Here is a 16,084-nt window from a genome sequence, read left to right as displayed (position 1 = left end):
TGCGGCCTTGCTGGCAAGTACCGCCCAGCCTCACCGTCTGTGGACTCCTGGAACTTGTCCCTGACGGTCTTCAGCTTCTCCAGGGCTCTCAGGTTTGGGGCCGCCGTCTTCAACAGGACCTCCTCCTGGGACGCCACCTGCTGCAGCAGGAGTCTGAGGCGGGCCTCCGCTTCTTCATCCGTTTGTAACGCCTATTGACAGAGAACAGCGGTGACCGCTTGCCTTTCAGACCCTAGCTGCTGAGTAATTAGGCACAGGGCCCTTCAGGACCAGGTCCCTGCGTCCCTTTCTCCGCAGCCGCCCCTTCCCCCCCTTGGCGCCTCGGAGTCCGCAGCTCCAGTGTTCTAGATACTGGTCTCCTGGAACATGCTTCGCCTCCACACTTCCTCACGCGGGCAAAAAGCAGCGACTCATGGATCGCATTTTCTCATTCGTTAAAAAATGCTGATCGTTGACTTCTGGATTAGACCCTGAGGATTCAGTGATGAAAACTGTTCTGTCCTTGCTCTTAAAGAGCCCACTGCGAAGTCGGACACCCAGGCTGGCACTGGCAACAGCGTGGAGACCCTCTAACGGCAAGCGGAGGTGCTGCGGGGCAGGGAGGAGGCACCCAACCAGTCTGCAGGGGGAGACACTTAAGCTGAAACCACCAGGATGAAGAGCCCTGAAGCGAGGAGGGAAAGGAGGAAGGGGTGCAGGCGTGACCTTCCAGGAAAGCGTTCTTGCCCTCCCAGGGTGGTTCATGAACATGAGGAATGTGACGGTTTTAAGGCACTGAGGAGAGAATTATTTGAAGAATGTTGAGTACACTGGCTAATTTAGGTAACTTCTTAAAAACAGATACTTACCTTATGCCACCTACCCAAATAAACTTCAGATGAATTAAATAGGTAATGAAGACAAAACACGAACAATATTTATAAATATTTACTCAGTAATAAGGCGGGTAAGGATTTTCTAAACATGAAAGCACCAAATAGACTACAGAGAAGACAAAAGCTGTTTTGTGACTGCCTAAAAATAGAACTGCGATCCACGAGCCCAGCAAATCTCACAGCACCTGTAAGAACATGTGAAATTGAAAGGTGGACCTTGCTACCTGGCATCTAGTCTCCACCCCTGTCTCACAGAGCCCATGCTTGAGCTTTCCTCCCTCACGGGTCCCTTGTAGCAGGGGGCGGGGGTCCCTGCTTGATCTGAGGCTCACCAACCCCATCCCCCCGACGGCGACTGGTCACCAGTTCTGGCCACTGTGATGCCAGCACAGCTCCTGGGGCTCTGTCAGAAAAGCCCTTCTTCACCCTTGACACACCACTACGAAGGCGGCCTGTCTCTTGCCTGAAGGCTGCGGGGCTGCGGGGCCGGAACGCTAGGACCGGCTAGTCGCTGTGCCCTCCACGAGAGACGCGGCCTCGGGATGGAGGCAAAACGCAAATGCGGTATCGGAGCGCGGCTCACAGGGACGACGGAGCAGCAGAGCCAGAGATGCCGGATCAGAGACCCTGAAACCAGACCCCAGGTCTGTGCTCTGCAGCCGTGACGGATGTGTCTGTCCCCTACTGTGGGGGCCACACCGGGACGGTGACAGGCCACCCCAGGCTGCTGGAGTACGGTGGCCACCTGTGTCTGCTGCGGGACTTCTCAGAGACTAACGCTCACTGTAAATCTCCAAGGAGACAGCCTTTCAAAAAACTGGCTGCCCACAGAAGACTTCATTTGGGAAGCATTTCCAAGATACTCATGTTCTGTGAACACACAGAAAGGCTGACAGAAACATTTTTAAGAAGTTGTCTATTTAGGGGCGCCTGGGTGGCGCAGTCGGTTAAGCGTCCGACTTCAGCCAGGTCACGATCTCGCGGTCCGTGAGTTCGAGCCCCGCGTCGGGCTCTGGGCTGACGGCTCGGAGCCTGGAGCCTGCTTCGGATTCTGCGTCTCCCTCTCTCTCTGACCCTCCCCCGTTCATGCTCTGTCTCTCTCTGTCCCAAAAATAAATAAAAAAACGTTGGAAAAAAAAAAAAAAAGTTGTCTATTTAGACCATTTCTTCAAACACCATTAGCAAATCTACTTTTTCCCCTGAACCTACGGTCAAAACACTCTTCTGTATTACATGTAAATATTCACTGTCACCATGAACTAGCCCTAACGGGAAGCCTCCATTTACCTTCAAATCCTCTCCCAGGGAGCTGTAGTCTACCTCAATGGCTGCTTCTTTTTCATAGATGTCACTCGTTGCCTGGGTACTTTCTGCTTCAGTGCCCAACTGAAAAACAGATGAAGCCCCTCCTTTGTTATGTGAAATGGGGAGCTCTACTCCTCCACCTGTCCCGAGCCCTTCAGTTGATCGCCACCTCACTCGGGTAAAAAGTTAAAATCCTCACGTGGCCTGCAAGGCTGTGACGACCCGGCAGCAAGACCCCCAGATGCTCCACGTGCACAGAATGATTTTGGAACTAATGATCCGGCACAGTCTCTCCCACCATAGGAGAGTCTTCTAGGAGAATCCTGGAGACCTAGGGAACACACCCTGTCTCCACACCTCCAGTGGAAGGGAAATCTCAGGTTCAGCCTCAAAACAGTGATAAGACAGTTACTCCTATGACAACTGTTGAAATGCTTTCTGCCTGGTGTTCCCTGTTCAGCCCTCTGGAGAGAGACAATTTCTACCTAGGGCTTTGTCTATTTCAGCCTTTATAGAAGACCTTATATTGTATCCCCATTACGTGGCCCCTACCAGATGTGCTTACCAAATTCCAGTCAGGGAACTCACCACTCAAGTAGTGGTACAAGTGTTCCCTAGGAGAGGAAAGCTGTTTCTGTGGCCTCTCCTCCCCAACCCTGTATCCACCTTGGGACCAGAAAGAACCAATGTGATCTTTCCTCTGGGACAGGCCATCTTCTATTGGAGGAGAATGATCGTATTCCCCAAGACTTCTCTTCCCGGGACAATATGGTTGGGACCTTTTCACTCTCCTCAACACTTTATTCTTAAGAAGCATCATGCTTTAAAAAGTGAATGCAGGGGCTCCTGGGTGGCTCAGTCAGTTGAGCATCGGACTTTTGATTTTGGCTCAGGTTATGATTCCAGGGTCGTGAGATTGAGCCTCCTGTCAGGCTGCTGCTTAAGATTCTCTCTCTCTCTCTCTCTCTCTCTCTCTCTGCCCCTCTCCCCTGCTGGAGCGCCTGCTCTAAAAAATAAATTAAAAAAAAATACTATTTTTCTTTCTAGAGTATAATGACTATTGTTTTTCTGCTCCCATGTACTTCTGCTGTTAACAGACCCCCTCCCTTCTCTCTCTGCATCTACACAAGTGGACCTGTGACCCAGAACGAGCCAGAGTTCTTCCCCAGGATTTTCCCAGCAGAGAGTAGGGGAGAGTTCTCTTTCCCCTCTGGTCAGAACTAGTGGTTACAGCTGTAGCCTTGTGGGGAAGGCCCATTTGGGAGAATAAAGCCAATATATACTGAGCCAGAAAGAGTTCTTGATGGTGTTCAAATTCCTGGACTGAGTCTGGCATGAGATCGCCTCCATTCCAGTCCTGTCCCTTTACCCCCTTTAAAGCCTCTGAACTGGGTTTATGTCATTTGTGGCCTGGAAAGGGCTTTCTCCTTTCCTTACCTCCTGCCTGGAATGTGATCTCTGCTAAAATAGAGAAAGAAGACAAAGACTTGGAGGATAAGGTCGTGAGAAGTAGTCATGTTAGCAAGGACGAAGGACTTCTGGAGTGGAGGGTGGACGGAACAGAGCAGATGTCTGACTGCCGGGCAGAGCAGGGCGGGGAGGAGGGAGGTAGGGGGGAGACCCCAGGGAAGAAAGGGCTCAGAGAGGAATGACCTGAAAGGCAGGACCAGCCATTTCTATTGCATCCAGTGGCGAGCTAACCGGAAGATACTCTGTCTGAAGCCACAGCACAGCCTTGCTAACACCACCCCCAGAGGCCGCTAACTCCAGCGGCTCTCACTCTGATACTCTCGGCAAAGAAACTGGCCCATCCCGCGGGGGCTCAAGGGACGTGGACGGGCAAGGGACGGAAGAGACGGCACAAGACGCCCAGTCCTCTGTAACGACGACCCTTTTGCCCCTTTTGCCTCCCAGGAGATGTCTCCTCCACTCCTAACGGGGCTCTGGGTGGGGCCAGGGGAACCGTCTGCAGCGCCGGGACTTGGCTAAGCAGCCACCGGGCGTTACACAAGTTCCCCACAGCTGCGTGCATTTTGAAGTCACGTGGTAGAATACCTCCACTTCAACGATGTCGTCCAGCGATCCCAACAAAAGAATTATTTCAAGGTCTTGAACTTTGCAGTCGAGCAGCATATTGTGCTTCTCTAGCCGTTTCTGTTCCAAAGAAGTCTGAATGATGACAACTTCTTTTTGCCATTTTGCCACTTCCCTGTAAATACACAGATATGAAAAGTGATTATATTTTACCCATTCGAGCTGTACCAGAGAAGAGAAACGAATGTGTTACAAATAAAACTGCATGGAAAAGATTTTTTCCTAGGAGTGCTGTAAGTTCTAGAGTTATCGCACTGATGCTGTTATGTAAACTTTAACACTCTTGAGAAAGGCCATGAATGTAATTAATTTATCCAATGGAGCATTTTCAAATAATAAACATAATTACTTTCATCAGGCTAGTTTGGCTTTGAAATCTATTTAATTTTTCAAGCTGCATTTCTCCCTCAGTATAAGCTCTACACTTTAGAGCCTCAAACCAAGAGAAACAATCTTTTAACAAGAGAAATGTCTTACCAGGTAAGTCATGACATACCTATTTCCTACAGCCCCTAATTAATGTAATGCCTTCTATCTTAAATGAGGGTTTGGGGGTTTTACCAAGTAAAACAACGTGGTTTTTTTTTTTTTTTTTTTTTCAACGTTTTTAATTTATTTTTGGGACAGAGAGAGACAGAGCATGAACAGGGGAGGGGCAGAGAGAGAGGGAGACACAGAATCGGAAACAGGCTCCAGGCTCCGAGCCATCAGCCCAGAGCCTGACGCGGGGCTCGAACTCACGGACCGCGAGATCGTGACCTGGCTGAAGTCGGACGCTTAACCGACTGCGCCACCCAGGCACCCCACAACGTGGTATTTTTAAGAGGTCCCAGAAACAGGACCAAAAAATAAAATAAATGAAGAATTATGTGGTTTTCAAGAATATGATGATAAACAGAGATGTGGTTCTGTTTAAACTAAATACAACCATGAAAACAATTCAAGAGTAGATGAACTTTAACTCCACTCAGAAACCTTAGACAAAGAACTTTCTGCTCTATCTCGAAATGCTGAAGGGCTTTGAACAGTGAGGAAGACTACGAAGTGCCAAGAGTGGAGCAAAAACAGAGCACACGTTTCATCTGACCATTTACGGTTGAAAAGCAGAGGTCGCTGGGGTGCAACAGGCCACCTGACTCCAAGTGTCCTTGTCACCATCATGACAAACACACATGCTCATCACGTGCCAGGTTCTAAGAGTCCTAGGAACAACCCCTCACTGAATCCCGACAACCGTCCTGGGAGGCAGGCACTATGAGATCCCCACGTTAGTATTTCCTTCTGAGGAAAGGCAGGCACAGCGTGTAAGCAGCAGAACCGGGGTACCAACCACACGGGCTGGCTCCAGATCCCCCCCCCCCCCCCCCGCCGGCCCGCCGTGCGTCCTCACCCAGGCGGACTGTAGGAAGACCCTGTACACCAGTGTCAGAGGGACTCCGGGTAAGGGACTCTCTGTTCAGGGCCACGTCTGCATCTGCCAAAAAGAACTATGCATTCTCAACAACTGACCGCCTCTTTTGGTTTTCCCCTAAATGAGAATGTCTGAAAGGTGTGATGTGGGACACATATTCAAGTAACAAACTGCCTCTAACAGATTTTAAATTGGTAGTAAATGTCTTTAAAACTCTGGTTATGGTCCTTTAAGCTGACACACTTCTCCATTACCTATCAATAGCCAGAACTTTCTTCCGTTCTTCTTCAAGCTGAGCTTGGACCTTCTCCGTGTTGGCATTCTGAGTGACAAATACGTCCTTAAGTTGCTGCTGCTTTGCCATGAGTTCATCCACAATTTGCAGACAAGTTTCTTCAGCCTGAATGAAGATGATTTGCATTGTAGACTTAATTATCTTTTACGTTAATAAGGTCAACAGATCAGCTCATCGTCAATAAAGCAAAGCAGTGATTGTGTGTGCTGCTTGAACTTCTATTCCCGAATGTGACCCACTCTTGTTCTACACTTCTTGGAGACTGGTAATTACCACCTGCCTTTGTCCCTCACTCTGGATTCATTCCTCAGCTTGCTACCCTCTGACTCTGTTCCATTGGACGTTGTCCAATGAAAATGTTTTTGCAAAAATGACCTCTTAATTGGCAATTAAGCAGACATCTCCCAGACTTCACCTTTTTGGCAACTGTCCTCACTTCCTCCTTCCCGAGCTCCCCCCTCGCTTCACTGTTCCTCAGCATCTACTGCTCTGTCTGGGCGGTGGGGCGGGGTTGGGGGGGTGGCGGGGGGGGGGGGGGGGGGTGAGGTCTCAACCATGCACATATGGCTTCAATCTACTCCCATCAACCAGCCTGGGCTTCTCCCGTTCTCCACGTGCCCTCCACCTGCTAGAGTTTGCTATGTAGATCTCACACAGGCAACTCAAGCTCCGTGGGTCCAGACTTTCCTCTCTTTAACTCGCCCCTCTATCCACGAATCGCCCAAATTAGAACTCGGGAGTCCTCAGCGGCACCTACCCCCCACACGCCTCTCCCACTTCAACGCCTAATAATTTATGAACCTGCTGATTTTACTTCCAGTATTTCTCAAACCTGCCCCCCACCCTTCCCATCGCTATGAGAACACTTCGGGAGTCCAACAGTGTTTACGCAATGAAAGAAATCATTTCAATGGCCGCGCACTTCAGCCGCCTATAATTAGTTACCTTCTTTAGGTTATCGATGTCTTCTCTGCCTTTTTCGATGGTTTCTTCTAATGTACGGATCTTATTCAGCTTCTTCTTCAGCTGATTGCGACTATATTCGAGTTGAATATTAAGCCGAGTTTTCTGTTTCTCAAATTCTAATCTAGTATAACAGAGTCAAGTGTTACGAGTGGTAAAGAGCCTTTAGTTCTTTATTTTTAATTGTTATCGTGGAAAATTTTTTAAAAGCTACAAAAGTAGAAGGAATACTGTAATGAATCCTGTTTCATCTAGAGCTCTACTGGGCACTGCTCTCCAGCACTGGGTTATATTTGAGGCACGTTTCAGACATCATATAATTTCATTTGTCAACATTTTAGTATGTGTCTCTGAAAGTGAAGTGACCACAAACTACTATAGATAGAACTGAGGACAATTCCTTAATATTGAATTGTGACCACTGCCAGATTTCCTGAGTCTCATTAAAAACAACAACAACTCGGGGCGCCTGGGTGGCGCAGTCGGTTAAGCGTCCGACTTCAGCCAGGTCACGATCTCGCGGTCCGTGAGTTCGAGCCCCGCGTCGGGCTCTGGGCTGATGGCTCGGAGCCTGGAGCCTGTTTCCAATTCTGTGTCTCCCTCTCTCTCTGCCCCTCCCCCGTTCATGCTCTGTCTCTGTCTGTCCCAAAAATAAATAAAAAACATTAAAAAAAATAAAAAAACAACAACAACTGGTTTGTTTGAATCGGAATTCATACTGTGCATATGATACATGTTTCTTCAATCTTTTATCAGCTCCCTCCCTCCCTCCCTTCGTCTTTAAGTTACAATTTATGTGCTTATTCTTGTCCATTTAGTCAGTCTTTGCAAGTGGCTAGTCGTCCACAAACTCCAAACTTGGGGACCAAAGACCATGTCCCTTCCTGAAGCGCTTCCTACTTTGCCAGCTTCACAGACTCCTCGTAAAGAATTCCAAGACCGACCGCAGCTCATTCTTCCCGTCCTGTCTCCCTCACATACCCCAACGGCAGCATTCAATCCAGAAACATTTTACAGCACCGTTATCAGAGACTGTGCTAGGTCCTGCTGATACACAGAGCACAAGAACAGGAATGATAAAAGCCGAGTGCTATTCCATGAGAGGTGACTGCACGCCAGCCGCTGTTACAAACACCCTTCCGTGATTTAACTCACTTGAGTCCCAGGACTCTCTGAGTGGGTGGTAGCACTATCCCCGTTTACGATGAGGACGAGCAGAGCAGGGCAGAGCCAAGTTTCCCGCGCAAGGCCACCCAGTCAGGACATGGTGGAGCCAGGCGTGACACCCTCGGGGGCTCTGCTCGTAGCCGCTGACAACAGCGCCCGCGGCGGTGGTGAACAACAAACCCCCGAAGGACCTATTTCTGCCGCAGACCCGTACGCAGACCACACAGGAGGGAGACACTTCTTCACTGGCTCCGGACACCACGCTACTCCAGCTTTCCTCTCCCCTCACTGGCTGCTCCTTTAATAGTTTCTGGTGACCTCGCCCAGGCACATGGCTGTAAGTGCCACCTGCATACAGACCCAGACTTTCTACCTCTGCCTGCGAGGTGCAGGCGAGGTGCTCCCATGAACTCCTAGCCTGTGCACTCAACTGCCTACTCCACGTTTTCAGTCGGATGTCAGAGGCATCCCAGCTACATAACAGATAAGCTACTGGAGGTAACGAGAGAGTTTAGCAAACTTATCCCATGTTACATCGATCTAAACGTCGATAGCGTGTTTCTGCACCGGTAGAAACCAACTAGAAATACAGCATAAAAAGAAATACTATTCATAAGAGAAAAAAAAACCCCTCTAAAATATCTAGGAAGTAACTTACGATCACACAAGATCTCAATGGAAAAGAAAACTTTAAAATTCTAATAAAGAATATAGATGATTAGAATAAATGAAGAGTCATACTATGTTCTTAGGTGAGAGGACTTGATATTTTGAAGAGGTTCTCCCCAAATAAATATATAATCAGAACCAGAATCTCAATCAGAATTCCAGTTGGATTTTTATGAGAAATCCAATAAGCAGTAGTAGACATAATTCTTTAGAAAGATAATCTACTGAAGTTCAAGCAGACTTCAGAAAAAAAGAATATGACAGGGATAAAGAGGGGGGCATTTTACAAGGATAAAGGGATTAATTCAGCAAAAAGACCTAATGATCCCAAATATGTACAGACCTAATCACAAGGCTTTAAAATACATAAAGTTGGGGCGCCTGGGTGGCCCAGTCGGTTAAGCGTCCGACTTTGGCTCAGGTCACGACCTCGCGGTTTGTGAGTTCGAGCCCCGCGTCGGGCTCTGTGCTGACGGCTCGGAGCCCGGAGCCTGCTTGGGATTCTGTGTCTCGCTCGCTCTCTGCCCCTCCCCTGCTCACGCTGTGTCTCTGTCTCAAAAATAAATAAAGCACTAAAAAAATTTAAATTAAAATAAAGTAAACTCACACCACCGGAAGAAGAAATGGACGGATCCAAAAGTACGCTTGGAAATTTCAACGCCCCTCTCAGTGTTTGCTGAACAACCAGGCAGAGGACCACTAAGTTACAGAGAGGATTTGAGTGACTAGATTTAACTGCCACCGAAAGAATACTCCACCCATCCCCCAGCAGGTGTCCGTTAAACAACACACTTCTGAACCCCAGAAGGGTCTTTGAAAGAAATCACATGGGACGTTAGAAAATATTTTGAATGGGATGAGACTGAAAGCGCAACATACCAGAAGTAGTGGGATGCAGCATAAGCAATAGTTGCAAGGAAAGATACAGTTCAAAATGCTCATACTAGAAAATAATGCTTACGTACCAAAATAAGTAGAAGGAAGAAAACAATAAAGGTGAGAACAGAAATCAACAACATAGACAAACCACAGAGAAAACCAACGAGGCCAAGAGCTGCTCTGAGAAAGGATCAATAAAACTGATACGCCTCTAGCTAGGAATCAAGAAGAAAAGAAAGACGATAAATCACCAATATCAGAAATAAAAGAGATGGTATCAGTTCAGATCCTCCAGGCATTAAAGAGGATAAAAAGCGGTTATTATTAACTTTACGTTAATAAATTTGACAACCTGGGTGAAACACATAAATTCCTTGAAAGAAATAAACTACTAGAACCCATTCAAGGAAAAAAATACCCTGACTAGCCCTACATCTATTAGGAAAACTGAATTTGTAACTAAAAACTTTCCCACGAAGAAAGGTAGGTGGCCTCAGTGGCTTCACGGGCAAATTTCACCAAACTTTTAGGAGAGAAGCAATCTAATTCTACAAAAACCCTTCCAGAAAAACCAAGAAGAGAGAACAATTCTTGATTCATTTTATGGGTTTGGCATTAGGCATTGCCCTGATACAAAAACATGACAAAGATATTCCAAGAAAAAAATATGTATACCAATACACTCATGAATGTAGATGCAAAAATCCTTAACAAAATTTTAGCAAATCAGATCCAAAAATATTTGAAAAGGATACAATACAGTACGACTGAGTCGGGTTTATCCTAGGTATATCAAGTTGGTTTAACATTCTAAAATCAATCAGTATAATTTACTACGTTAATAAACAACAAAAAACTCCAACCATGTAATCATCTCAAAAGACGACAGAAAAAGTATCCATTCATGATGAAACATTTAAGCAAACTATAAACGGAAAGGAACTATCTCAATCTGCTAAAGGGCACCTTAAAATTAAAACCATACCTAACTGTGAAAGACTGAACGCTCTGCCGCTAAGACTGGGAATAAGGCAGGATGTCTGCTCTCACCACTTTTACTTACTCGACATCGTACTGGAGGTTCTAGCTAGTGCAGTAAGACAAGAGAAAGAAACAAATGGCACACTAATTGGAAAAGAAGAAATAAAATTATTTTTACTGAAATATGATCGTTTATATAAATAATCCCAAGGAATCTATAAAAAGAGCTCCTAGAACTAAGAAGTTTAGCAAAGTTGTAGTATACAAGGTCAATTTATAAAAACCAATCTTATTTCAATATACTACCAACAATCTATTTGAAATTGATAATCAAAAACAGTTCTATTTATAATAGCATAAAAATATAAGGTACTTAAAATTGAACAAAATATGAATAAAATTTGTACACTGAACACCAAAGAACATTAATGAGAGAAGTTAAGGAAAATGTACGTAAGTGAAGAAGGTTACTATTCATGCATTAGCATTAAAACATGTCAATTCTTCCCAAAGTGATTTATAGATTTATACAGTCCCAATCAAAATCCCAGCAGACTTTTACGAGCAACTGAAAAGCTGATCCTAAAATGTACATGGAAACGCAAAGGACACAGAATAGGCAGGGGCTTGACCCGCTTTGTCCACTGTTGCAGTGTCAGTGCCTAGAAGAGTGCCTAACTCATGGGAGGCTTACATTAAATAGGTGTTGAATAAATGAATGGACTATGAATTATAGAGAATAAAATTAAAGGAATGGGCCAAAATACTGATAGTTTTTTTATTTCTAGACAATGGGATAATGACTGATATTTTTTAAAAGTCTTTTCTATGTTCGCTAAGAGGTACATATTACTTTTGTATTTAAAAATTATATTTGATTATATGAAAAACCCACAACTAACATTATACTCAATGGGAATAAACTGAGAGCTTTTCCCCTAAGGTCAGGAACAAGACAAGATGTCCATTCTCACCACTTTTATTCAACATAATATTGGAAGTCCTAGCTACAGCAACCAGACAAGAGAAAGGCATAAAAGACATCCAGGCACCTGGTTAAGTGTCCAACTCTTGATATTGGTTCAAGTCATGATCAGCTCATGGTTCGTGGGATCAAGCCCTGCATCAGGCTCTGCGCTGACAGCACAGGGCCTGCCTGGGATTCTCTCTCTCTCTCTCTCTCTCTCTCTCTCTCTCTCTCTCTCTCTCCCCTTCTCTGTGCCCCTCCCCCACTTCTCACATGCATGTGCATGTTCTCTCTCAAAATAAATAAACATTTAAAAAATTAAAAAAAAAAAAAAAAGTGGGGCACCTGGGTGGATCAATCAGTTGAGCATCTGACTTGGGCTCAGGTCATGATCTTACAGTTCGTGGGTTGGAGTCCCTCATCAGGCTCCATTGCTGACAGCTCAGAGCCTGGAGCCTGCTCTGGATTCTGTGTCTCCCTCTCTGTCCCTCCCCTGCTTGTGCACTCTTTCTCTCTCAAAAATAAATAAACATTTAAAAACATTTTTAAAGAAATAAAACGCACCCAAATTGGTACTGAAGAAATAATACTTTCATTATTTACAGATGACATGCTAGCATATATAGAAAACCCTGAAGACTCCACCAAACAACTACTAGAACTGATAAATTCAGTAAGGTTGCAGGACACAAAACCGATATACAGAAATCCATTGCATTTCTATACACTAATAATGAAGCATCAGAAAGAGATATTATGAAAACAATCCCATTTACAATTGCATCAAAAATAACAAAATGCCTAGGAATAAACTAGGAATTAACCAAAGGGGTGAAAGACCTATACTCTGAAAACTATAAAACACTGAAGACAATACAAAGAAATGGAAAGACATCCCATGTTCATGGACTGGAAGAACAAATATTGTTAAAACGTCTGTACTACCCTAAGCAATCTACATATTTTTTTTTTTTTTTTTTTTTTTTTTTTAAATTTTTTTTCAACATTTTTTATTTTTTTATTTTTGGGACAGAGAGAGACAGAGCATGAACGGGGGAGGGGCAGAGAGAGAGGGAGACACAGAATCGGAAACAGGCTCCAGGCTCCGAGCCATCAGCCCAGAGCCTGACGCGGGGCTCGAACCCACGGACCGCGAGATCGTGACCTGGCTGAAGTCGGACGCTTAACCGACTGCGCCACCCAGGCGCCCCATGCAATCTACATATTTAATGCAATTGCTACCAAAATACCAATAACATTTTTCACAGAACTAGAACAAACAATCCTAAAATTTGTCTGGAACCACAAAAGACCCTGAATAGCCAAAGCAATCTTAAAAACATAAAACTGCAGATATCACAACTCCATATTTCAAATTATACTACAAAGTAGTCATCGAAACAGTATGGTACAAGCACAAAAATAGACACACAGATCAAAGGAATGGAACAGAAAACCCAGAAAAAAAACCCATGATATGGTCAACTAATCTTTGACAAAGGAGGCAAGGCTATACAATGGGAAAAGGACAGTCTCTTCAACAAATGGCGCTGGGAGAACGGGACGGCTCCATGCAAAAGAATGAAACTGGGCCACTTTCTTTCACCATACACAAAAATAACCTCAAAATGGATTAAAGACCTAGATATGAGACCAGAAACCATAAAAATCCTAGAATAGAGGACAGGCAATAATGTCTCTGACATTGGCCAGAACAACTTTTTTCTAGATATGTCTCCTGAGGCAAGAAAAATAAAAGCAAAAATAAACTATTGGGACTACATCAAAATAAAAAGCATCTGCACAGCAAAGGAAACAACCAACAAAACTAAAAGGCAACCTGCAGAATAAGATACTTGCAAATGACATATTTGACAAAGGGTAGTATCTAAAATATATAAAGAACTTCTACCACTCACCCAAGAAACAAAACACCCAAAAAACAAATAATCCATTTAAAAATGAACAGAACACATGAACAGACATTTCCCCAAAGGAGACATATAGATGGCCAACAGACACTTGAAAAGATGCTCCGCATCACTCATCATCAGGGAAATACAAATCACAGCGAGTTATCACCTCACACCTATCACAATGGCTAAAATTAAAAAAAAAAAAAAAAATGCAAGAAAAAACAGGTGCTGGTGAGGGTGTGTAGAAAAAGGAACCTTCATGCACTGTTCGTGGGAATGCAAACTGGTACAGCCACTGTGGAAAACACAACAGAGGTTCATCAAAAAGTTAAAAATAGAACTACCCTACAGTCCAGTAATCACACTACTGGGTATTTACCCTAAGAATATGAAAACACTAATTCAAAAGAATATATGCATCCCTATGTTTATAGCAGATTTACAATAGCTAAACTTTGAAAGCAGCCCAAGGGTCCATCAACAGAGGAATGGATAGAGAAGAGGCAGTTGTATATACAATGGAATATTAGTCATAAAAAAGAATGAAATCTTGCCATTTGCAATGACCTGAATGGAGCTCCTTACAGAGTATTATGCTAAGCAAAATAAGTCAGTCAGAGAAAGACAAATACAAAACAAATGAACAAAGGAAAAGAAAAGAGGCAAAGCAAAAAACAGACTCTTAACTAGAGAACAGGTACATGGTTACCATAGGGAAGGTGGGTGGGAGATATGTGGAATAGGTAAAGAGGACTAAGGGTAAGTACCCTCATCTTGATGAACATACGGTGTAACACAGAGAGCTGCTGAATCACTATATTGTATACCTGAAACTACTATAACACTGCACGTTAACTACACAGGAAATAAAAGACTTTCACAAATAAGTAAAAATAAAAATTATATTTGATTTTTTGTCTATGTGAGATGATGGATGTTACCTAAACTTATTGCGGTAACAATTTTACAATGCATGTAACTCCGACCATTATGCTATACACCTTAAACTTAACACAGTGATGCGTGTCAATTTTATCTCAATAAAACTGAAAAAAAGAGAAGTACCTAATACAAAATAAACCAATCATCTAGATGAGTATAAGTCTAGCCTTAAATAATCTGCAATCATAAATGCTTTGTGCTTCCTGTTTCTACATGACTTTGACTACTTTTAAACATAAAAGGATTACACCCCTTGGGCAAAGGGACTGTCCTTTGACTTACGGTACAACCTTGTCATTGTCACTATTGTATCCTTCAATTTAGAATTTATAGTCCTGTTGTCAAAACAATCACATCTGAATAGATAATACATGGATGTGGTACAAAATTAAAAAGGTGCAAGAATACACAAAAAGTAAAATATCTCTTTCCCACTTGTCAGTCTTCTCAGAGGCAACCACTCGTTACGATTTCTAAACATATATGTGTACATATGTTCTCCCCCGGATCGTCATTTGTCTTGATTTTCTTCACGGTACTGTTGCCATGCAAAACATCTTTATTTCTATACCTTTGCATTTTATCCTTTCCTTTATGGTTCCCGGTGTTTAAGTCATACTGAAAGACCTTCTCTAGTCTGAGATTATTTTTGAAAATTCTCTTATGGCTTATCCTAGTATTTTTATGCCTTCATTTTATTTACTAGAATGTTTGGCATTGATCTGGGTCTGAAGAATGAGACAGGGACCCGAGTACGTTTTTCCAGGTTGGAAACACATGTATCCCAACGTGATTTACTGGGAAAGTATATTTTTTCTCTACTTATATGAAATGCCAGCTTTATATTAACTTGAATTTCCCTTATAGATCTGGACTCTATTTGTGAGCAAGTACCTCAAGATTTTAATTAATCCAACTTTATACATGTTTTCAAATCTGGGAGTCCTAGTCCTTTCTCATTACCCTTTTCAGATTTTTTTAGCTAGTTCTGAATGTCAACTCTAGAATCAGCTTACCCAGTTGTTGTTGTTGTTTTTTTTTTTTTAAAACTTTGTCCATACATGTGTTGAGATGAAATTATGGCTTAAATTAGGGAGAACCAACTTCTTTATAATACTGAGTCTTCCTATGAAAGAACTAGTATGCCTTTTCTTTCTTTCCTTTGTTTCCATTTATTTATTTTTGAGAGACAGAGACAGAGCACAAGTGGGGGAGGGGCAGAGATAGAAGGAGTCAGAATCCGAAGCAGGTTCCAGGCTCCTAGCTGTCAGCACAGAGTCCAATGCGGGGCTCGAACTCACAAACTGTGATATCATGACCTGAGCCGAAGTCGGACGCTTAACTGACTGAGCCACCCAGGTGCCCCTGCCTTTTCTTTTTATTCAACTTTATTATTTCTCTATCTTGCTTAAATTTCTTTTTAAAAAAAAGCTTATTTAGTTTTCAGAGGGGTGAGGGGCAGAGAGAGAGAGAGAGAGAGAGTGGAGAGAGAGAGGGAGAGGGAGAGAGAAAATCCTAAGCAGGCTCCACACTGCCAGCACAGAGCCCAATGCGGGGCTCAAACCCACAAATTGGGAGATCATGACCTGAGCCGAAATCAAGATTCGGACACTGACTGAG

The 16,084-nt window shown here is 43.8% G+C and overlaps 1 protein-coding gene across 8 annotated transcripts in view; it reads right to left on the bottom strand.

The window, feature by feature from the left end:
- SMC1B (structural maintenance of chromosomes 1B) overlaps positions 1–16,084 on the bottom strand; it is an 86,844-nt gene that overhangs the window by 7,841 nt on the left and 62,919 nt on the right. For all 8 annotated transcript variants that reach the window (XM_058741017.1, XM_058741016.1, XM_058741020.1 and 5 more), the window contains 5 exons: positions 6,926–7,067; positions 5,940–6,085; positions 4,236–4,389; positions 2,163–2,261; positions 35–191 (listed from right to left, as the gene is read on the bottom strand). In XM_058741017.1, coding sequence (XP_058597000.1) covers positions 35–191; positions 2,163–2,261; positions 4,236–4,389; positions 5,940–6,085; positions 6,926–7,067 — 698 coding nt within the window. The remainder of the gene's footprint in view (positions 1–34; positions 192–2,162; positions 2,262–4,235; positions 4,390–5,939; positions 6,086–6,925; positions 7,068–16,084) is intronic.

The sequence above is a fragment of the Neofelis nebulosa genome, chromosome 8, assembly GCF_028018385.1.
Source record: "Neofelis nebulosa isolate mNeoNeb1 chromosome 8, mNeoNeb1.pri, whole genome shotgun sequence".
Classification (NCBI taxonomy): domain Eukaryota; kingdom Metazoa; phylum Chordata; class Mammalia; order Carnivora; family Felidae; genus Neofelis; species Neofelis nebulosa.
The sequence above is the reverse complement of the archived record's forward strand: the minus strand, read 5'-3'. Positions and strand labels throughout refer to the sequence as shown.